The 22869-nt window shown below is 43.0% G+C and overlaps 1 protein-coding gene across 2 annotated transcripts in view; it reads right to left on the reverse strand.

The window, feature by feature from the left end:
• Positions 1-4842: 4842 nt before the first annotated feature.
• Positions 4843-22869, reverse strand: part of TRAF3 (TNF receptor associated factor 3) — a 47924-nt gene continuing 29897 nt past the window's right edge. The window contains exons 7-10 of one of the 2 annotated variants that reach the window (XM_082218079.1): positions 17386-17478; positions 12712-12852; positions 12162-12336; positions 4843-9064 (exon numbers count right to left, since the gene is read on the reverse strand). In XM_082218079.1, the coding sequence (XP_082074205.1) occupies positions 8493-9064; positions 12162-12336; positions 12712-12852; positions 17386-17478 (981 nt within the window). In that variant the 3' untranslated portion in view covers positions 4843-8492. The remainder of the gene's footprint in view (positions 9065-12161; positions 12337-12711; positions 12853-17385; positions 17479-22869) is intronic. The other variant, XM_082218078.1, reaches the window with a different exon arrangement.

Raw genomic sequence — 22869 nt, forward strand, 5'->3', positions numbered from 1 at the left:
CGAGCAGAAGCAGTAATGGCTGGGAAATGATATGCTCGCAAGCGGCAGCCCAGTTCATAGCTCTAAGAGTATTCTCTCTGCAGGGAACGAGGTCCCTTAAAGTATGCCAATAAATGGTTTAATCTCTCTCTCTATATATAAACCAGTTTACCAAGCAATCTGCAGGCAGCACTGCCTTTTGTAAGAAGTTTAAAGTCCTTGCAGAACTAGCCACTGCAGTTAATAGTTTTGTTCTTATGGACGACTTTTGAGTCCCTTACATGGTGGGTGGGATGGATGAAATCTAATCAGCAGAGTTTAGGGAAGGAATCCCAATCTTAACTTCAAAAGCATTATGGGATTCCAGTTCAAAGCTGCATGCTTACAAGTATTAAAAGTGTTAGCATGAATTCCCCATTAATAATAATAATGAAAATTACTGAATATTGACTCTCACTGCCTGATCCTAAGCTTTGATAAACCTTGCCGATCCTTGCTTGGAATATGGTCTCCTGATAGCTGGTCCCGCAAGTCACGCTCAGCGTAATGCCAGAAGTGCAAACAAATGTTTAGGATCAGGGCTTGAAACTGGGAAGTGGAAGACAAAAAAGCTACATAGTCTTGCCAATATGTCAGAAGGTAATTTAGGATGAAACAGATCCCTTTTGTGGTGTATCACTGCTTCGAAACAATGAAGGATGCCCCCTCATCAGCACCCATTAACGTACTTATTCCTACATCTGGCACAGGTCTCAATAAACTCTAGGGATCGGTTCCAACGTAAAATTTTGCATCTGAAGGATGGCTCCTGAATTAATCATGCTCATGGGTGCATACTTGGAAAACACTGTCAGAACGGGCCAATAATTCTACAAGAGGAGAATGGAACATCGAACTCCTCAGTATGCACATGTAAGTTATGAGCAAGTTATATAACCAATAAGTGCATGGATAGCATATACACATTCCTTGGGAATACATTTCAGTAGCCGTGCCGCAGATGCAAGAATGTTACGTTGGATTAAAAGGCAGGAAGTAATAGTAAAGCCCTCAGTATTTTATTTCTGTTTAAAGTACATAATTAAAGTATTCACAGTGGAAAAGGTGACAGAACCAGAATTAAGTCATGCACTTAAAAATATTTTGAGTTTTCCTTGTCCAATAAAGCCCTTAAAAACTGAATCCTCTAAAACAAAGAACATAAATTGCTGTATCAGAAGATTTTTTTTTTTTATAAAACCAAGACACAGGTTATCGTTTATTACTGGGCACAAGTGGGAATATGTTACGCTAAGCTTCTCGTTAATCTCATGAGCTCTGAAGAGTAAAAAGGGACACTGGGACATGGACAGCTGAGTCATCACATCACAAATACATTCCCAAAGCATGACAGCCGATATGTCAGTTATAGACTTTGCAATCCGTAAAACAGGTTCCTTGTCCCCAATCCTTCCCCCCCCCCCATACCCCTTCTTTATGGGTTAGAGATCAAAAAGGATGTTTCAGTGGCCTGAAAGCAGCACAAGGAAGTAAGAGCTGGTGTTTACCATATAGCACCAACACCAGCTTTTCCTCTGTGCAACATTCAATTTCTACATAAATAAGCAATTCTATATTTATTCATTTTTTGAGGCTTGACTGACATTTTGTAAAGCAGTGCACAGATGAAAGATGCACCAAGCACCAAGAGCTGCTATTTTAAACAGACTTGAAATCCCAGGTTCATTGGCTTGTAATTGTTTTTGGATTTATAACAGTGAAGAGTACTAAACACAGTTAACTGTGGAAGCTGGTAGACATTCTCACACTGCCAATTTACTTATTGTTTTGTCCCCCCTGTCCCCGTATTCCATTTCGGTCTGCTGAGTTCTATGGTCAGTTTCTAGTTTGACAAGCCCCTATGGCCCCGCCAGAGGCTCTCAGATATGGATGTTTCCAAGAAGCAAGCTACTTCACATCAGCCAAAGCTGATCTTTTATGTTCTGGGCTTTCGTTGCCCAAAACTATTACTTACATCCATGAGCCCCTGACATTCACAGCAAAGGGAGGAGGTGGAAGGTAATTGAGCTACTAGGAAAAGGACAAATTTCTGTGAGATTAAAGCTTCTGTCTTTTGCCTTGGAAAAAACCAAAACAGAACACATGATTTGTAGCAAACCTAGGCTATGATCTATTACATTAGGGTTTGTGCGGCACCAATTTTAAGGTTTCTTTTGTGGGCTTATTTCACAGAACCAGAGTTTCCCCACCCCCAGTGGCAACTGGTTTTAAAACTCTTCTTGGATTTGGCACAAAAACATTTCAAGAGGACAGCCCTGGCTGTGCACAGGAGCTATTTCTCCCTATCATCCCTTTTTGTGTGTGTACAAGGGACAAAAGGAAGGAACTTCTTTATGACCAGGTCAGACTATTTTGTTTCTGTCCACCTGGCTATTGTGATTTGCATGAGCCCCCTGGGTCTCCAGGAGAGGCCTTTTAAATCATCAGATACCTGGTCCTTTGAGGTGGAGATGCCAGGGATTTTATCCAGGACCTTTTGCATGTTAAACATGTGCTCTACCTCCCCAGCTACTGCTTCTCTCCCTATTAAGGGACTTTAAAGAACAGTTGGGAGCAGCTATTGGGAGTATGTGCTTAGAAGAATTCCGGCATGTGATACATGCCTTTAGGTCCAGACCTGGGAAAAAAAATATCAAGTTGTTGTTGTTTTTCTTCTTAAAACCTGCCCACCTCTTTATACATTTGCATAGTTTGCATAAATGAAGGCATCAAGACTACAGGAGATTGGAACTTGTGTCATCGAGGTGCAGACAATATCTCCTGTAGTGACTGCTCTATGCCAGCCTTTGCATGCACCAGTCGGTATTTCTAAAGAGGCTGGTTTGTCAGTGAAATGCCTGTTCAGCACGATGAAAAAGAGATATAAACAGGTGAGGTTTTAGAGAGAGAAAAAGCCCACTCAAAGTTTTATAAGCAAGAGAAATTGGTAGTACAGTCATACCTCATGTTACGTCTGCTTCATGTTACGTTCTTTCAGGTTACGTCCCGCGGCGACCCGGAAGTACCGGAAAGGGTTACTTCCGGGTTTCGCCGCTCGCGCATGTGCAGAAGCGCAAAATGACGTCACGTGCATGCACTGAATCGCAACCCGCGCATGCACAGACGCGCTGCTGCGGGTTGCGCTCTTTTCATGTTGCGAGAGGGCCTCTGGAAACGGTCTCGTTCGCAACCAGAGGTACCACTGTACTTTGAGCAATACAATCCCAATCATTATACCAAATCTCTATTTGAATTTTGACAAAGATTAGTATGGCAAAACATAAACATTCCACATCTTTGAGTTTCCCTTCTCCCAAGGCGTAAGGAAACGCAGCTTTTATAAAGGAACTGAGAGTGCACCTCACTTTTAAAGTTTTAAGAGATCTATTACATTCCATCGCTTGTAGAGCCATATCTCCACTTCTTTTCTTCCTATTCTACATTCTTCTCAAGAACAATGAAAGTTACAGTACAAGGCTGAAAGTCAATGCTGCATTTTAGCCGCTCGCATCTTACTCAATAATTGTGTCGTAGACAGCAGCTGAAACGAAATCAACAGAGAAGCAATGGAAATACAGTCATGCAGGAAGATCACACATTGATCTTCAGGCACCGGAACAGTTTACTCCTGTTTGGATCTGAGACTTTAAAAAGAAGAAAATAGGAAACAGGGCGGGCGCATGTGGTGCAAAAATTGTTTGATGCGGCAGTCTAAAGTGCTTTGTAGAAGGTAGGAAACAAAAGCTGCTTTGAAACGTAGAATGGGGAGATAAAGAACAGCAGCAATGGGACTGTGCTTTCTTAAGCAGTCAGTGGGCAGAACTGTACTTTCAACACTGAGTTCTATATACCCTCGTGTAGCAACACAAAAAGCTAGTTATGCAACACCAGTGCAACTGTGAGGTTATCACAGGAGTGCAGAAGGGTGACACTAATCAATTAATGAATGATCTATACATCACCAAATTGGCCCTACAAGGCCATGAAGGGAGAAGTGTGATTTTGGGTTGTGCTCACTCGTGAAACTGTAGGATCCTGACATTTGAGAATCTTTTCGAACCATTTTAAGACCTTTACTGGGGCTGGCTTTTGCAATCAGAGTGGGACAATTGCTTGCTATATTCCTTTTATTTAACTTGTCTTTTTATGACGCTTTTTTTTTTTACCTACCTGAGCATTTGAGATAGGTTACAAATGTAAATAAAATAATCCTGAAAATTTGAGGAAAGTTAAAAAAAAATTCAAGAAAGGAAAAATAAAGACATTAATCAATAGTGCAAACCCTAATCTTATTTGAAGGCTGCATCTTCAGAGAGTAAGGTTATCTTAATTTCAGGAAACTGCTTCCTCCCCAAACAACTGTCCTGTGTGGCAGGCCAGCCAAATTTACTGCAGTTGTTCATCAGAAAAAGTGAGCCAATCAAGGTATGTTCTATGAGCCAGCAAATATTTGGGCTTACATCTTTATTAAATATCGAGTACAGTGGTACCTTGGGTTTAAGAACAGCTTAGTTTATGTACAACTTGGATTAAGAACGCTGCAAACCCAGAAGTAGGTGTTTTGGTTTATGAACTTTGTCTCGGAAGCAGAAGCAGCAGCAGTTTGGAAGCAGTTTGGATTTGATATCCCGATTTATCACCACCAGGGCCATCGAGTCCAACCCCCTGCCAAGCAGGAAACACCATCAGAGCACTCCTGACATATGGTTGTCAAGCCTCCTTTAAGGAGTCTCAAAGCGGCTAACATTCTCCTTTCCCTTCCTCCCCCACAACAAACACTCTGTGAGGTGAGTGGGGCTGAGAGACTTCAGAGAAATGTGACTGGCCCAAGGTCACCTAGCAGCCGCATGTGGAGGAGCAGGGAAGCAAACCCGGTTCCCCAGATTACGAGACTACCGCTCTTAATCACTACACCACACATGTTCTGCTTCCTGTTGAGTGTGTTCCATTTGTAAATTGAGTCCCCCGCTGCTATGGGAAAGCATGCCTTGGTTTAAGAACGGACTTCTGGAACGGATTAAATTTGTAAACCAAGGTACCACTGTACTGTGATATATAACCTACTTACAACATGGCAGACTGCATACTTCACCTAAGATTAGTGGCCAGTATCCTGAGCTGAACATGATTTTGCTAAGATGCACAGCCCCCAAAAAACACTTGGCTTGAAGTGAGTGACAAAGCAAGTTGTGATGTGGAAACGGGAGTCCCAAAAGTCATGTATGTTGTAAACAGCACCATGTTTGAAAGTCAAAATCCCACCCAACCCTTTTGGTAGTCCAAGCTACCTCTTTTCTTGCAGGGTTGTGGGAGGGATTGCTTTTTAACAACGGAGAGAATCTGTACTATGAGTTATATGAGGAGCATTTGATATAATGAGGATGGCAGAAAGAAAGTAAAAAATCCACGCCACGATGGAGGGAAAATAATTATAGCAACCAGTGTCATAGCTGGTGCTGTATTTACTCTGATGTTCAGCCTTCTTTAAATGTAGTAACATTTAAATGCCGAGGTCCCAATCAGGATACGGCCCAACAAGATTTAAGAAGCTGTTGACTTAATTTAAACACCATAAAGCGAAAACATAGAACTGTAAGCACATCAGAGAGTTGACTTGAGTTTACAAGCTGAAAATTAGACTTCTGTGGGCTCAGGAAAAAAAGAGGGTCTGCACTGACTTCTACTCCATTCACATTTTCTAGGGTTTCAAAAATAAAGAGATGTTTTGAAAGGAATTCTGCACTGCACAGGGTCTGGGTCGTCCTCTAGCAGTATCATATTCAAACAGGACATAAACTGTTCGTAGAAGACCGCGCTCGTAAAATGCCCATGACGTAATAGCAATGAGGAGGGTGAGCCCTTTGGACATTTCCACTAGGGAATCCTGTTTTCAGTAAAATTCTGTAATGCATATACAAAAGCTCAGCTGCCTACATTCATGACTATTAAAAGAGTACCACAAGCCAACTTAACATTTTCCTCTAAAGCAGAAGGTTATGGGTTTACACTGGCCTGCGTAAAACTGCGCCAGGTTGTCTCTTCGGCAGGAGAAGTCTTCCTTTCGTGTCAGAGCTAGGATTTTGACGCTTGCCTTTCTCGCGGCAGCTGGCACCAGCGGACACAGCTAAGTTAGTACCATAAGAGAAAAATACAGTACTTTGAACCATGGAAGGCAAGAAGAGGAAGACAGGTTGCTACTGAATGCTTTGGCTGCCAGGCAGCAGGCAGTACTTAAGCAGGCGCCTGGGAAAAAATAAGAATAAAATAAAATAACCCCACGAGGTTCACTCGGCATGCACGGTACGTATATATTTGTTAACAGAACGAAAAGGGGGGGGGAGCCTTTGGCAGGCACTGAGTGAAAAGGCACAGCCATAAAAGACAATGGCAAGAGCAAGGAACTTAACTACAATGACGTGAGGTTTCAACTGAGCCCTAGACATGGACCTCTGGCTATAACACCCGACCGAAGCGGAAAGGTTGAGTGGGTACAACAATTGACTGGTTAGGAAAGCGGGGGCCACGATCCCTCTGCCCGCGTGCACATCAGCTCTGTCCAGGGGGAGCACTCTAAGTGTTACACAGCCACCCATGCAATTAAAAAGCAGCACCCACATGGTTGGTGTAGTACAGGTCAAGTGATGCCATTAGACTTACTAGTCGCACAAGGGACTATTAAAAACAGAAGTCGGTAAGTTCTGTGGGTTGCAATCAGCATGATTCGAAGGCTGGGAAAGATGCTTCCTAGTAAAGGCTCAGGTAGTAGTTTATAAGAACAGGGTCCTGTAGGTTTTCCCTGCAGGGATGCATGTCGCACCCGCCAGAAAACCAACCCCCCTGAATACATCCCCTTGCAAATTCTGAAACCGAGCTAGTTTGAAATGATGTTGGCTCTGCTACCTAGGAGCATGGCATCATTGAACAGCCGCTCTCCTTGGAAACAGGGGCGCTGTCAGAAGTCCTGGCTCCATAGGAGCACCGTGCACCAAATATATATATATAGCACCTGAAGAAGTAGTATTCCACAACACTGAACGGATGGAATATCTGGTTAAGTCAGAAGCGCAGCTGTTGGGCTTCTGTTTCCGTATCTCGCGAAAAATATTGGCGTGGGTTTTTACAGACCAGTCAGCACATTATGCCTAAAGTCCAGTTAAAAAAAATGACCATTTCAGGAATCTGAACTTAAAATCTGAATACAAAGCTATGAGCTATAAAGCAGCACGTTACAGCTAAGGCACATGAATTGCATGCAAGCCACCGTTTTTCCATTAAGACACTGCTTTCTCCTAACGGATTGTCCTCTGCACGATGCGGTTAATTTCTAAGCAGAGGATCAATTAGCAGGTTTCCTATAAAGGTATTACTCAGCACTATGCCCCCTTCTCAAACACCAAAAATATGTTGCACATTTATGCTTTAGCAAAAAAATAGATTATATATAGATATATAGATATATTTTTATAGAGCTTGGTCTGAGCGCATGAGGCAGAACTTTAAAAACATACAGGATTCCGTTTAGAACTCCAAAGTTCAACAAATGCCCTATTTTAGGGTGAAAATTATAAATCTGATAATGATGCACAGCATCCATGAGTGATTATTTTTTCTTAATTTTGAAATAGTGTCATTAACTACGACATATATTGTTAGGTTTACATTTCTAAAGAGAAATAACAGCTGTAGTTGAATAGTTTCTTTTCATATCACAAGTGATAACCTGCATTTGATCTTTGTTTTTTCTTCCAAGAAATATCAGTCTATCAACAGTTTTAAAATAAAATGCTTTTTTTTCTGTAGCAATTAATAGAACTCTAAACAAAAATATGACTCTGATTTAGACACTTTCGAGAAGATCTGGACATTCTGTCGAGGTCTTCTGGCAAAGTAATTATTTTAAAACAGAGACCAGGAGAGGCCTTAAAAATAAACAATATGCTGTATTTCAGACAGGATTGCACTTATCGATTTTCAAAGTAATAATATCTTTTAACTGCAATGTTACTTCATAATTTCTTCTTCTTCTTTTTTAACTTAACATGCTGACAGTTTCTAGCTAACCCACGTGTGAACTTTTACTTTTGTTTTCTAGTTAAAAAGGAATAAAAGTTTCATGTCTTTTCCAGCAAGGGATATTTTTGTCTTTCCCCCCCCCCAACCGATTAGAGATTACCAATAAATTACGAAAAGGTTTTCTGACTGTAATCGTTTGTCCTCGTGAGGATTAAGTGACTTGTCAGAACTTGAAGTGTTCCTATTAGTTTTAATTAGAAAATATACCATGGTATGACTTCTTAATGGGTTGCTACGTTTGCCATTGGACCCCTATGCAAATTTATGCCTCCAAACGCTTCCTTCTGTTAACACAAGGTGGTCCCCTCTGAGCTTTAGGGACCTCTTATTGAAGACAGGTAGATATAAAAAAGAGCCCCAAATGGAGTTGTCTTCTGTTGAATCTGCCTCTCTGCTATACGTCAGGGGTCTGGTAGGTCCGATGTATCCACTATGACTTTAATAAAAATAGTATCATCTTTAATATATGTTCCGTTTTCTAGAACAGTCTGTGCAACGAAGACTGGGCAGCCAGAAGCAATATTCATTTCTCCGGTGGGCTTCTTGAAACTACTGCTGTTGGGGTCTGGTTTGAACGCATCCCCTAAATGACGCCTGGAAGGTCCTTGATCCATCAACATAAGGGTGACTTTTTGCTTGAAGGGCCACGGAAGCAACGCGTCGTATTCTCCCCGCATGATGACAAAGAACAAGGACAAATGCGTCCCTTTCCCCATGCCGTCTCCGTTGAGATAAACTCTGGCACACATCTTATAGCCGAAGTACCCCGTATAAAAAGGTTGACTGTATAAGGACAACGTCTTCCCCATGACCGCCTCTTGCTTCCGACGTTTATAATCTCGGATTTTCCAGATCAATATTCCATTGTAGCTGGCCGTTTCCAAAACTTGAAAGCGGAGATCCATATCAGCCAATCGGATGTCGTGGACGCTCAGCATCTGATCATGCCTAGATAACTGGGATTCTAGCAGACCTGGAAGGAAAAGAGAGAAAACCCAAACATTATCAAGGAAAAACATTTATTCAGGTGGGTTTTCAGGTCAGTTTTTAAAAATGATATTGGGCTTCTTTTTCCTTGGGACCTGAAAACACAACGTGAGCAATGTAATACGATGGATCTCAGCAGTTAGCCTACACACACACACACACACACACACACACTACATTACATTACTGCTCGTGCAGACAAGATGTATTCCAAGTGCAAAAAAGATGTAAAAAGCTCAATATGAAATGTTATCAGCAACAAAAATGCAAAGAAAGAAAGCAATACTTTGACAACATGACCCAAAACACAGCCTTAAGACAAGGCACACCTCACTGCCAGTTTCTAACTAATGCTTAGTCCACAGTGCTTTCACCGTGACATTTTGCTCTGTGCAAGTTGCAAAAAAAGAAGAAAAACCTTGCAATTTTGACTAAGCGTTAAAGAAAGGTGCACAATAGCATCCACAGTAGGCAGAACTGGGTGTGGTGGGATGACTTACCTGGTTCCCAACCCGGAGGTGGCTGCTAGGAACCAAGGAAAGAGGGGCAGGGCAGTGGAGAGGTCAGCAAAATGTGGACACAGCAGCAGGAACGGCTGATCCCCTTCCCTGCTGCATCTGCCCCAACCTCTCCAATGCCTTGCCTGTCTTGGTTACTAGCAGCGACCTGGGCATTAGGAAGCCAGGTAAGCAACATCCCACCCCACTTGCCACAACTAGTACTTGTTAATAATAATATAATAATTTATTATTTATACCCCGCCCATCTGGCTGAGTTTCCCCAGCCACTCTGGGCGGCTCCCAGTCGAGTGTTAAAAACTATACAGCATTAAATATTAAAAACTTCCCTAAAAAGGGCTGCCTTCAGATGTCTTTTAAAGATAGGATAGCTGCTTATTTCCTTCACATCTGAAGGGAGGGCGTTCCACAGGGCGGGTGCCATTACGGAGAAGGCCCTCTGCCTGGTTCCCTGTAACCTCACTTCTCGCAACGAAGGAACCGCCAGAAGGCTCTCGGTGCTGGATCTCAGTGTCCAGGCTAAACGATGGGGGTGGAGATACTTCTTTAGGTATACCGGACCGAGGCCATTTAGGGCTTTAAAGGTCAGCACCAACACTTTGAATTGTGCTCGGAAACGTACTGGGAGCCAATGCAGATCTCTCAGGACTGGTGTTATGTGGTCTCGGCGGCCGCTCCCAGTCACCAGTCTAGCTGCCGCATTCTGGATTAATTGCAGTTTCCGGGTCACCTTCAAAGGTAGCCCCACGCAGAGCGCATTGCAGTAGTCCAAGCGGGAGATAACTAGAGCATGCACCACTCTGGTGAGACAGTTTGTGTGCAGGTAGGGTCTTAGCCTTCGTACCAGGTGGAGCTGGTAGACAGCTGGTAGACTTGTTGGTATTTTAACAACGTAAGAACATAAAAAGGGGCTTGCTGGTTCAGACCGAAGGCTTACATAGCACCCTGCTCTGACAGCGGCCAACCATAAGCCTATGGGAAGCCCACAAGCAAAAGAGGAGCACAAAGCACTTCCTTGCTTGCAACATACAACAACTGTGGTTCAAAGCCATATCAGAGGTACTATAGCAATCAACTCAGAGGAGGATAAGTTATATGCTTAATGCCTGTATATATTCTCTGTGATCTCAGCTGAATAAGAGACCTGCTCTATGGGACTCCAGAATCAATTTTCAAAATTCATGGTCTCCAGCAACGTAAGTCTAAATGGCTGTGCCCCATTGTGCCCCCCCCCCTTTTCAGGTGGCAAGGGGGAAATTGCCCTGTGCACTGGTGAAATTCCACCTGTCGCCAGCAGGCGCAGCATCCCAGCCTGAGCACTGAGTTATAGATCGATATACTACTGTTCAGCAATGAATGGACTGCATATTTACACAACAGTCCAAGCAAGGTGCATTAACAGATGGCTTATTCTTCATAAAAGTTTTTTTTTCTTGCTGATTCACGTTTGAACCAAACCGTATCAGGTAAGCCGCTAAGAAAGGCCTGCGTCATATTGCTAATTTGTGGTTTTTATTACTTTGTTCACAGAATAAGGCAAAGGCGTCCTTTACTTTATCATGGTGATGCTCAGATGAAACATCCCTCTGAACTACACATAAAAGACTGTAAACCCTATAGTAAAAGCAGCCACAGATTATAAATGGGGAGACTATAAAGGATTTTTTTTGGGGGGGGGGAATGATGACATTTTTGAAAACCGATTATGCTTTTGAATACTGATTATGCTTTTTCCATCACAGCGGCTGAAAAAGCATGCCAGCAACTTGTTTGGGAGGTACTAATGTCTGTTATGAGGAGCATCTAAAAGTTGTTATTTCCATCAAATTTATCACCCACCCTTCACCAGCAGGTCACAACAAATTAAAATTCAAGATTAAAGAGAGAAGAAGAGTTTGGATTTGATATCCCGCCTTTCACTCCCCTTAAGGAATCTCCAAGCAGCTAACATCCTCCTTTCCCTTCCTCCCCCACAGCAAACACTCTGTGTGGTGAGTGAGGCTGAGAGACTTCAAAGAAGTGTGACTGGCCCAAGGTCACCCAGCAGCTGCATGTGGAGGAGCGGAGACGCGAACCCAGTTCCCCAGATTACGAGACTACCTCTCTTAACCACTACACCACACTGGCTCTCAAGAGTCAGAGTTAAAACGGGTTACAACCACAGGAATAAGGTGGGCCCTGGAAACACAAAATTTCAGGTTTCAAAGGCAAGGTATAAAGAGGACTCATGAAGTTCGTTATTAAGGGGTTGGGCCACACAACAAAACTGCATAGCCTGGTTTTCTCTGACAGCCACATGGTTTGGCAAGGGAATCGCATAGGCTAAGGCCCTCAATTGGTGCTGTAACACAGACACAATGGGGATGAACTTCTGAGATGGCTATTAAGCAGACAGCTCTCAAGAAACTACAAGGTTTGCAGTTATTGCTTGTCTTCAGAGGGGAAACATCCCCAGCAAGAGTTCCACTTCAGAATGCACCTTATTAGTTATTTTGACAGGATCTGCCAGGCAAGTTCCTTGCTGGCTTTGTGCTCAGGTTTTTTTTTAAAAAAATTATTTTTTACCTGCATTCCTATTTCCTTGACCGGCATTCTTATCGACGCTTTCCAGCTCAGTCACTCTGTTCTGGAGAGACTCGACGCTGCTCTTCATGCTGTCTGCCTCCTCCCAGTTCTGTCGGAAGGGACGGATCTCTTTGTCCAGTTCTTTCAGCTTCTCAGCTTGGCTGTCTATCACTCGCTTTAAATGAAAAGAATAAATCGTGTTTTTTTAAAAAAATAATATTTAAAAGGAAACCTCTAAGGGAAACAACAGACGAGGGAATACAGGACGACTCACTATTACTGAAGGAGGATGCGGAAACTGCTATGATGCAAGCATTTAAAGTAAATAAACGTGCATGGATTGTATTGAACGCTAGTACAACCCACCCCAATAAGCCTTCGTAGCAGCAAAGTAAATGGCAACAGACGTGTTCGACTGGACTTATTCCTAGGAAAGTGTATATAGGACTACGGCCTGAATTGTCATACTTGGCTCTGCAAACAGGAAGGCAAAGAGCAGAAAAATGCTCACCCTGGTCTGCTCAAGCACGGGAAGAAATCAATAACTTACCTGTAAGTGATGTATTTTGGACTCATTACTCCGCAGCATTTCCTTCTGCCTCTCAATTTCTATTTCAAAGCTACAAATCTGATTATGTAAAGTTTGTATACTCTTGTTCTTTTCCAAACTTTCATTCTGGAGCATGGCCACCTAGAGGGAGGGGGAGAATAATCTACAATTACTCCCACCAGACGTACAGAAAAAGAACCAGCCATCTCTCACAAACAAGGAGGAGCGTTCCAAATAAAATATATCTTCACTGTGTTTCGTGTATTTTCTAGCCCTTCCTGAAAGCAGATTTCTTCTTCTTCCTCCTTCCCCTGGATTAAAAGGAGGAGTACAATTCTGGTCATAACTCTTAACTTCTAAGCAAGTTTCACTTATTTAGTTGGTCGTTCCCAAGGCTTTGATTTCTGGAGATAAGGGAACTGCACTATTTGAGGGCAATCCATACTGGGCATCTAAGTCCTTTACAACAGACAGGCCAGTAGAAAGACTTACAGAAGAAAACGATGACCGAAAAGGAAAACAGAAAAGAGGATGATTAAAATTGCTTCACCCCACTTGGTGCCTAAAAAGAAATAGGCTGTGGCTGCTTTAAGAATCGTATTTCAATGGTTCTTCAGTAAAGGACACAAGTCAAAACCAGCCTGTAATGATTTCCATGAATGAAAGATACATACTTAGGGAGCAATATGAAAGAACAGGGGTGTGCACTGATGATATCATCTAAAAGAAATCAGCTTGTGCTTTGTTGTCGGAAAATACTTAGCGCACCTACTGGACTGTGCTGGAACCACAAAGAACAGCTGACTATCATTTTTCAGTCACTGTGAGGATCTTTGCACTATTCATCAGTGCTTTTCTTCCCTTCAACCATCTCGCACCTGGAACCCTGCCCTCTCGTCCTGGCAAAACGTGAAGATTGCATTCAGCATTCATCAGCAAAACAGCAAAAAAAGGAAACAGCTAGAGAGGGTATTTATGTACCTGAAATACCACCACAGACTGCCTAGGACCACCATTTGTGATCCATCTTAAAAAAGTAGGGAAGGTTTCTCAGATGTTTCTGACACAATGCTGCCTATCAGTTACAGTAAAAGCACACCTGTGCCAGTATTGATAAGGATGAAAGCATCTGGGTTTTCTAACACAAGAGGGGTCAAACTCTTTATAAAAGTGGTTGTCCTTCATTTTGCAATAAATCCACACTTCCTTGCCAAAACAAAACAAAAAAATGCTTCTTTCTCCTTGCCCCCAAAATGAATTTGTGTATGAGCAGGTGCTTTTAAGATGCAGAAATACTAAGGAGGTGGGGGATTTGACGGGCAGATTGGTCGGCCCACTGAGATGGCATAATTCAAGGATAGTTTGTCAACCCTAGGATTTCAGTCTTCAATCTGCTCTTGGCTTTCCTGTTGGTTCCTGGATCTATGAGTGATTTGAGCATTCAGCCCAGATTCCTCTGAGACATCGCAGTTAAGTGCACTCACCATGCCAACACACATACCCAAGCCGAGGGGTTAAAAAACCAAAACCGAATCTAGTTTTGTTAAAAGTAGTAGGAGAGATGAGGGCATAATACATGCTGGTTTTCTTTTGACATCTGAGAAGGGAACAGACCTTTGCCATCCTCAAAGGCATGAGTAGGCAAACTAAGGCCGGATCCGGCCCAATCGCCTTCTAAATCCGGCCCACGGACGGTCCGGGAATCAGCGCGTTTTTACATGAGTATAATGTGTCCTTTTATTTAAAATGCACCTCTGGGTTATTTGTGGGGCATAGGAATTCGTTCATTCCCCCTCCCCCCAAAAATAAGTCTGGCCCCCCCACAAGGTCTGAGGGACAGTGGACTGGCCCCCTGCTGTAAAAAAAAGTTTGCTGACCCCTGCTCAAAGGGCTGAACAAAGGGGTTTTCTTGGTAAACATCTGAAGAAAAACATCATTTTTCAGGTTCCTCTTCTGCACCAAAACAAAACAAAACAAAAACCCAAACCCAAACCCAAAAATCTTGTGGCATTTGCCAGTTATATTCCAGCTATTTCGCACTGGACAAGCTGTCTAATACATTAGCGCACTAAATTCCCTGATTATTTCAGAAGGCTATTTTTAGAAACCCAACGACAAATGAGCAAACTTCTCAGCTTGTACCAGATTTGATAAAATGCTTATCACTATTGCCTCGGGCTAAAAGAATAAAATCTCTTTCATCAGCTAATAGGTTTTATTAGAGAGGGGGCGAGGGGTTCAAAATTTGAATTTGGATTGTTAGCTGCGAGATCCTTTTTGAAAGAAGTTTCCGTCTTGTAAAACTGGGGAGGGGTTGTCATCCTACTTTGGAAAATTTTCTAAGTGAGAATTAATCTGGCAACTTCAACCAAAGAAAATGGTAAAATCAGTGCCAATCTGAAGTACCAACTGTATAACTGCATCTGCAGATTATAGATACTACTCAGAGGTACTGCTGGGTCTTTTGAGAGAACCTTTTTGAATGAAAATGGTTGTCGTCGTCCACCCCAATCTTTTCTACTATGCTACTCAGGGTATAGCTATGTAAGATGGCAGTCTGGTATCAGTTTAACAGTTGTGGCTTCCTCCAAAAAATCATGGGAATTGTAGTTTAGTAAGGAGAGCTGGACCACAAAGAAGGCTGATCGCCGAAGAATTGATGCTTTTGAATTATGGTGCTGGAGGAGACTCTTGAGAGTCCCATGGACTGCAAGAAGATCAAACCTATCCATTCTGAAGGAAATCAGCCCTGAGTGCTCACTGGAAGGACAGATCCTGAAGCTGAGGCTCCAATACTTTGGCCACCTCATGAGAAGAGAAGACTCCCTGGAAAAGACCCTGATGTTGGGAAAGATGGAGGGCACAAGAAAGGGACGACAGAGGACGAGATGGTTGGACAGTGTTCTCGAAGCTACCAGCATGAGTTTGACCAAACTGCGGGAGGCAGTGGAAGACAGAAGTGCCTGGCGGGCTCTGGTCCATGGGGGTCACGAAGAGTCGGACACGACTAAACGACTAAACAACAACAAGGACATTGAGACCTTTTAAAAATATCTTTAGCCATGCTCACAGAACTACAGTTCCCACAGTTCCCCAGGGAAAGGAAATGGCTTTTGAAGTCTGCTGCACAGATTACAGCTCAGTAGAGCAAAAATAAGAGCAAAAAGAAAAGATTCTTTGATAAGGGGACTGCTGAGGATGGCTGTTTTTTGTTTTTTTAATCTGTCAAACCTGCCTTTTATGTAGGCAGGATAGAAATCTCACAAATAAACAAACGAGACATGAAACAACCCTACAGAACAATCATACGTAATTTTATTCCAGTAAGTGTGTGTTTTCTCCTTTGATTGCTAACGATTTACTTTTGTTCAACTTACTTATGCTGATTTGGAAGAAAAAAGTAAGTTTTAAATTTTAACTTACTAGTCCAGCCAACCAAACCTCTCACTTCTTAAACCACATATGGGACTTCCGTTTTCTGAATACCTGATCAGTTTGCATTGAATTAAGTCAGGAGTCCATTTCCCCACCATACTCCACTCCAGAGCTTTGTTTGCACCATGAACACAGTGAGATGCGAAAAGGGAGCAGGCCAATCAGGGGTTGTTGTTTTTTCCCTTTTGCTCTTGGGGGCTTTGGAGATGGCAGCAATAAATGTGAACTATAACTACATATTAGTCCCTAAGTAGAAAAATGAATCAACTTAGAGCAACACCCATGGCTATTTCAAACCTAGATCTAGGCATCCAGGGAATTCTCCATTTTATTATTTAACCAAATTAACAAAAACCAACACACAGAGAGACACGTATATTAAACTGTCTAGTGGGGGAGGGGGTTATTGGTTTGTTTTGTTCTTATTCTTGTTCTTATTATGTATTTTGTGTTTTTATCTTGTCTTTTTATGCTGTGAATCGCCCAGAAATCTACAGATGAAGGGTGGTATAGAAGAAGAAGAAGAAGAAGAAGAAGAAGAAGAAGAAGAAGAAGAAGAGGTTATTATGCGGGGGGGGGGGGCTTTTCTACAACGAAAGAGAGATATGGGTTTACTGATTCAAGTGTACTCTCCAGATGTTGTGAGACTACAACTCCCATCATCCTTGAAGATTGAGCATGCTGGCTAGGGATGATAGGAGTCGTAGTTCAATAACATCTCAAAGGCACCACATTGGCTACGCCTGCCAAGTCTACCCAAGCAAGACCCTTTAAAACTGAGATGCCACAGAATGGAAGTTGACACCTTGTGCCTGTAAAGTATGAGGGGGTCTAATACCGAGTTATGGCCTCTCGCTCTATGCTGAGCTGTTGGAAATGCCCACATTAAAGACATCCTTAAAATCAAGCAGCAATGCAGGTTTTAATAGCGTAGGTTTTTCTTACTTGCCGGTCTTTGTAAGGCAGCCCAATGGGGGGGGGGGGGAATTATAATTAACCAGTTGGGAGTGAAAGACAAGTTTACCTATCTATATTATGCACATTCTACCAGTTAATGAAAACCTCTTTAGAAGACTTCTTGTTTTTCAAACCTTAAGAACAAAAATCTTGCAGCTACACAATTCATTGCTTTTGGAAACAGAGAAGTATTTCAGCGGCCGTTCCAAACTCCTACAATGGCATCCCTGCTAGACGCATAAAACATAAAAGTAATGCAGATAAGGTGAGGAGGAGATGTACCTTATTTTCTAGACAATTACTCCACTCTTTCAATAAGTCTACATGCTGCACTGCTGAGGTGGCTTCATGTGCTTTAACTTGCTGGTTTGTTCCCTGTGACAAAGAACATGATTTAGCCAACTTCATTTCTTAGCCAACCCTGCATTCAATGTAGCACCAACCCACCCACCATAGGTCTGGCCCAATGATGCATTTCTCAGGCATATTATTGCAACAAACCTGCTTTGATAATAATAAAGACACACAACACAGAGACCGCATTTGCACATCCTGCTAAGCCATAGGTTGGTGCAATGTGCACGAGCAAGCAACACGCAACAGGGAGCCTTGAGCTTGTGTGCTCCTGCCTTTCATGGCCCAGGTGTTGAAGCTAGATTGTTGTAAGGCAGCCTCCCCCAACCTGATGCCCTCTGGATGCTCCTGGACTACAACTCCCATCATCCTTGTCCATTGGTCATACTGCCAGGGCTGATGGGTTTTGTAGTCCATCAACGTCTGGAGAGTACCACGGCCATGAGGGGCAGCTACTTTAACCTAACCATAGGGTGTGTTTTTTTTAACATTTTATGAAGAGAATTTCTTTTATTAAAAAAGGGTAAGAAAAAAAGGGAGAATGGAAAAATAAAGAAAAATACTGTTACATCACCACACATTAATATACAGATGAGAATATCCTTGTTATCCTAATACACATATAATTGTCAATAACCTAATATATTCTGTGTAAACGCATTCCAAATGTCACTGTATCTATCCAAAGAAAGTCTGCGTCTATAAGCTGCTTGTCCATATGTTGCCAATCTCACGTTGTCAATCATTGATTAAGGGGAATTGTATCTCCATTCTTCCAGTTCATCAGTATCAGTCTCTTGGCCATGGTTAATACTGCAGTTTGCCTGCCATGGCCAACTGTGGTTAAGTAACTGCAGAAGCAAAAGCCTCTGAACTCCTCCTGGCATGGGGAGCGCATGAGCCCAAGCCTTGCTGCAGCTCATTCCTGCTCATGCGCTTCACTGTAATCTGTGGCTTAGCATGATGTGCAAACACAGCCTGAATTCACCTTCCATTCAGCGGTGCTGGAGCCCCACCCAAAACCCCTCCTGCGTGGCTTTAAAACTACCATGCAAAAAGAGGTTTTTGTTTTAAAATGCATTTCAGAACCATTTGTGTAAGCACCAAAACACACACACACACACATACACAACAGCCTTCCAAAGGTAAAGGCTCAATCCACCAAACCTTGCCAGTGGGGAAAAATATCCCTATTTATTTCATTTAAACAGTACATTGAGGGGACGAACAAAGGGGCAGGAACCCTATTTTTCTACAGTGTTTGTTAAGGTGAGTCCTGAATTGCTCAGCTGCTTCCTCTTCTAACCTGTCCTTCAATTGCTGGCCATATAAGCAAGAGTTCTTCCACCATAGGTCCCCAGAGGTAGACGTGCCTCCACACAATCTGCTAATTAAGCATTCAACCGGCTTGCCCAGTGGCTGTTACGGCATCTGCCAATTAGGAAGCCTCCAGCCCAATTAGATTTGCACGGTTGTACAACTACCCATCAATTGATTTTTCTCATAGAATTGTAGAGTTGGAAGGGACCCCAAGAGTCACCTAGTCCAGCCCCCTTGGGCTCAACTAAAGCATCCCTGACAGACGCCCATCCAACCTCTGCTTAAAAACCTACAAGGAAGGAGAGTCCACAACCTCCAGAGAGAGACCGTTCCACTGCGGAACAGCTCTTACTGTCAGAAAGTTTTTCCTGGTGTTTAGTTAGAATCCCATTTCTTGTAACTTGAAGCCGTTGGTTGGAGTCCTACCCTCCAGAGCAGGAGAAAACACTCGTCCCACAATATCTAAAGCAAGCATGTCCAACTCCCAAGAGACTGTGATCTATTCCCAGTATAAAAAAACTGGCAGTGATCTACTCATTGTTATTGTTGGGAGGAAGAGCATGCGTGAGATGGGTGGATTGCCCAGAGTTGTTGAGTTTTTTGGGGGGAGGATTGCACAGAGGTTTTTTAGCTTTTCCCATGAAACTTGTACACGATCTACCAGGATCAGCCAGGTATCTACCGGTAGATCATGATCTACTGGTTGGACATCCCTGACCTATAGCATGTTTTCCCATCCCTTCCCACTTATCACAATTGTTAATTTTTTTTGCTGTGCAAGACTGCTTTAACCCATTTAACAATGCACACCTAAATTTGGCAGCCTGCAAATTCAACTGAACCCCTCCCGCAAAACAGCGAGCCTGGAAGTGACCTGCAATTCACACCATCCCTGAACGTTGGGCTAAGTTGACTAGAGATAATGGGATATGTGGTACAGTGACATCTGAGGACCCAAGGGTAAAGAAGCTCTTGTAAAACCTACATCTTCCCTGAAGACTCAGAACCCTAGAGATGTGGGGGCCATTCTCCAAGGGGCACAGACCCTGGGTTCCTGGGCTCTCTCTTCCACCGTTAAGCATGGTGTGGTCTGGAGAGAGTGTTTCTAACACTGGAACCCAAGGTCATCCTGTGCGGGTGATTGGCAGGAGATCCAGGTCAAAACAGTTTCTTCTCGCATAGCATCCTTGGGATTTGCTGCTGCGAGATGCTTATGGTGCTGCTATTACAAGGGGGATTAGTCAAGTACACAGAAGACGAGGCTGTCAAAGGCTGTGTGATACATCCTGGATCAGAAACAGCATGTTTCTGTATGGCAGCCCTAGGGAAAAGGCTGCTCCCTTCATGTCCTACTTCCCAGATGTGTCTAGCTAGCCACCACGAAAAACAGGATGCTGAACTGACAGGCCTTTGGCCTGTTCTCTCTTCAAACCTTTAAGGTTGGAAGCGAATCACAGATGTCCACACAGTCTGGCTTCACTGTGTCTGGGGGCCACAACAACGTAAGAATAGCTTGCCAGGGGGCAATTTTTACCGTATTTTTTGCACCATAACACTCACTTTTTTCCTCCTAGAAAGTAAGGGGAAATGTCTGTGCGTGTTATGGATGGAATGCCTACGGGTGGCATGCCTACGGATTTTCCTCCTCTAAAAACTACGTGCGTGTTATGGTCGGGTGCGTGTTATAGAGCGAAAAATACGGTACTTGCTCCCCAGCAAGAGGCTATTTGCAACCTGTCTTCCCAAGAAGCACAATGCCAAATTTAAGCAACAAATTAGCCAACAAATACCTTTCAAATCTACGTGCTCCATTTTATTTTACTTGCCTTTTCTACTCTATGGTTATCGCGTTCCCAGGAAAAGGAAGGAAGTGTGAGGCAGAGAGAGGGAGAATGGTGGAAAAACTGTGAAAAGCAGTATGCCTTCTGCTCTCTCCTGTGGCCAACGGGAGACAGGTCTAGTTCTGCTGCTGCAAACCATTGCTCACAACCTGTTCTGAAGCCCCTGAACGTCTTCACTCATTGGCCTAAGGGGTTAATTCCACAGGAGCAGAACTTGGTGGATTGTCTACCCAGGAAACTAGAGAAAGTAAACCAACAGGATTTGATGCTTTTATATATGGAAATGCTCATTGGCTGCATTTGGATATAATGCTAAACCATGGTTTAGTGTTACAAGGACAAGCTTCAGTGAGTCCTGCCCTTCTGTTCTATATTAACAGCAGATTTAAAAAGAAAAACGTATCTAGACCACTTTAAAAAAAAATGTGTTGTAGTTTAGTGTTTTTTCAACTCTAAACTCTGGTTAATTTTAACTATGATTAAACCATAGTTAAAACCATAAACTATGGTTTGAAGTTGGTTTGTTTCCACTAACCACAGTTAAGATTAACTGCAGGTTGTCAAGGTTCAGATGACACACTAAACTATAGTAAAATAGAAAACAGACAGAGAAGCTCCGGGTTCACTGAGGCTTGTTCTCATAATGCTACGCTATGATTTAGCACAAAGCCCAAGCCAGTTCACTGAGTAAAAAGAGAACAAGATGTTTGTGGGGTGGGGGTGGGGAGCAGATTGAAAGATTGAAATTTAATTCATCAACCCTAGAAATGGCAGTACTGCTTCAAGAGAGTGAAATTTTCCATTTTAGACAGTTTCCTAAATGCTCTGCTTAATGCTTTTAGGTAATCAGAAAATATGTGATCCTTACAAACACACACATCAGTATGAATAACTACTACATACAATTACACAGGAAACAAGTAATATGCGGAGTATGTACATCTGCTTGTTTCAGTCCCTTTAGGGGATGAGACACCATGCAAAAAAGTTTTGTGTAAATTAACCTTTTAGACGTGCGTAAATTAAGATGCAAGTTTAATATTTCTGTACATGTTCTGTATAATAGGTATTCCAGTAAAATATATATCTACACACGCACAGAAACACGGAACATAAAAATAGTGATTGGTGATAAGGGAACAGAAAGCAGTGCCAACAAGACAAACTATTTCTACCACTGAGAGCAACTGTGCTTGTGTGCAAACTGTTGAATGCTTTGTTTCCCAGGTGTTAAGAACCCCTTGGAGGTTTCTTCACAGTGTAATCCTAATCAAGCCTACTCAGGAGTAAGTCGTATTAAATTCAGAGGAGCTTGCTCCCAGGTAAGCAAAAATAAGATTACAGCCCCAGCCCTGTTGCTCCTCACTGCTCTTATGGCCTGTCTATGCTACAGATATATAAAGGTAAAGGGACCCCTGACCATTAGGTCCAGTCGTGACTGACTCTGGGGTTGTGACGCTCATCTTGCCTTGTTGGCCAAGGGAGCCAGCGTACAGCTTCCGGGTCATGTGGCCAGCATCACTAAGCCGCTTCTGGCAAAGCAGAGCAGCGCACGGAAACACTGTTTACCTTCCCGCCGGAGCGGTACCTATTTATCTACTTGCACTTTGATGTGCTTTCGAACTGCTAGGTTGGCAGCAGCAGGGACCAAGCAACCGGAGCTCACCCCGTTGCGAGGCGAACCGCCGACCTTCTGATTGGCAAATCCTAGGCTCTGTGGTTTAACCCACAGCGCCACCCACGTCCCTACTACAGATATATAACCCAGTTTAAAAGAATATTGAAAACCGTAGCTCTATATGGGAATTGGACACAGCTACTCACCACCCAAAAACCACCTACAAATCTCACTAATTTGGGGAGGAGGATACCTGTGGGTTTGGGGGGCTCACACTTGGGCTAAAGAGGGTTTAAAATTTTAAATTAAAAAAGCAATAAACTGCAGGTCTGCAGAATGTCTCTTCATATCCTTGTTCTGGCACATTTCCTCAAAAGGAACAATAAATGGGCAATATGTATGAGACTGAGCACTTCCCACTAATGTCCAACCATCGATGGGTTTCACTGGAGAGCTAAGACAAGAGGCATGGCATGGCAGGAAAGGAAGAATTGATCTACCTGGCAAAAAGTCTCATTTTAAAGTTCACCGTCTTCCACATTCATTCTTGGTGGCTTCGTTTGCGCATGCCAAGGGTTAGACAATGAACCTACTCGTTGTAGGTATGAAGAACCAGGGTCGTCCTCCCCCCAG

This window comes from Podarcis vaucheri (assembly GCF_965113315.1).
Source record: "Podarcis vaucheri genome assembly, chromosome: 1".
NCBI classification, from domain to species: Eukaryota; Metazoa; Chordata; class Lepidosauria; order Squamata; family Lacertidae; genus Podarcis; species Podarcis vaucheri.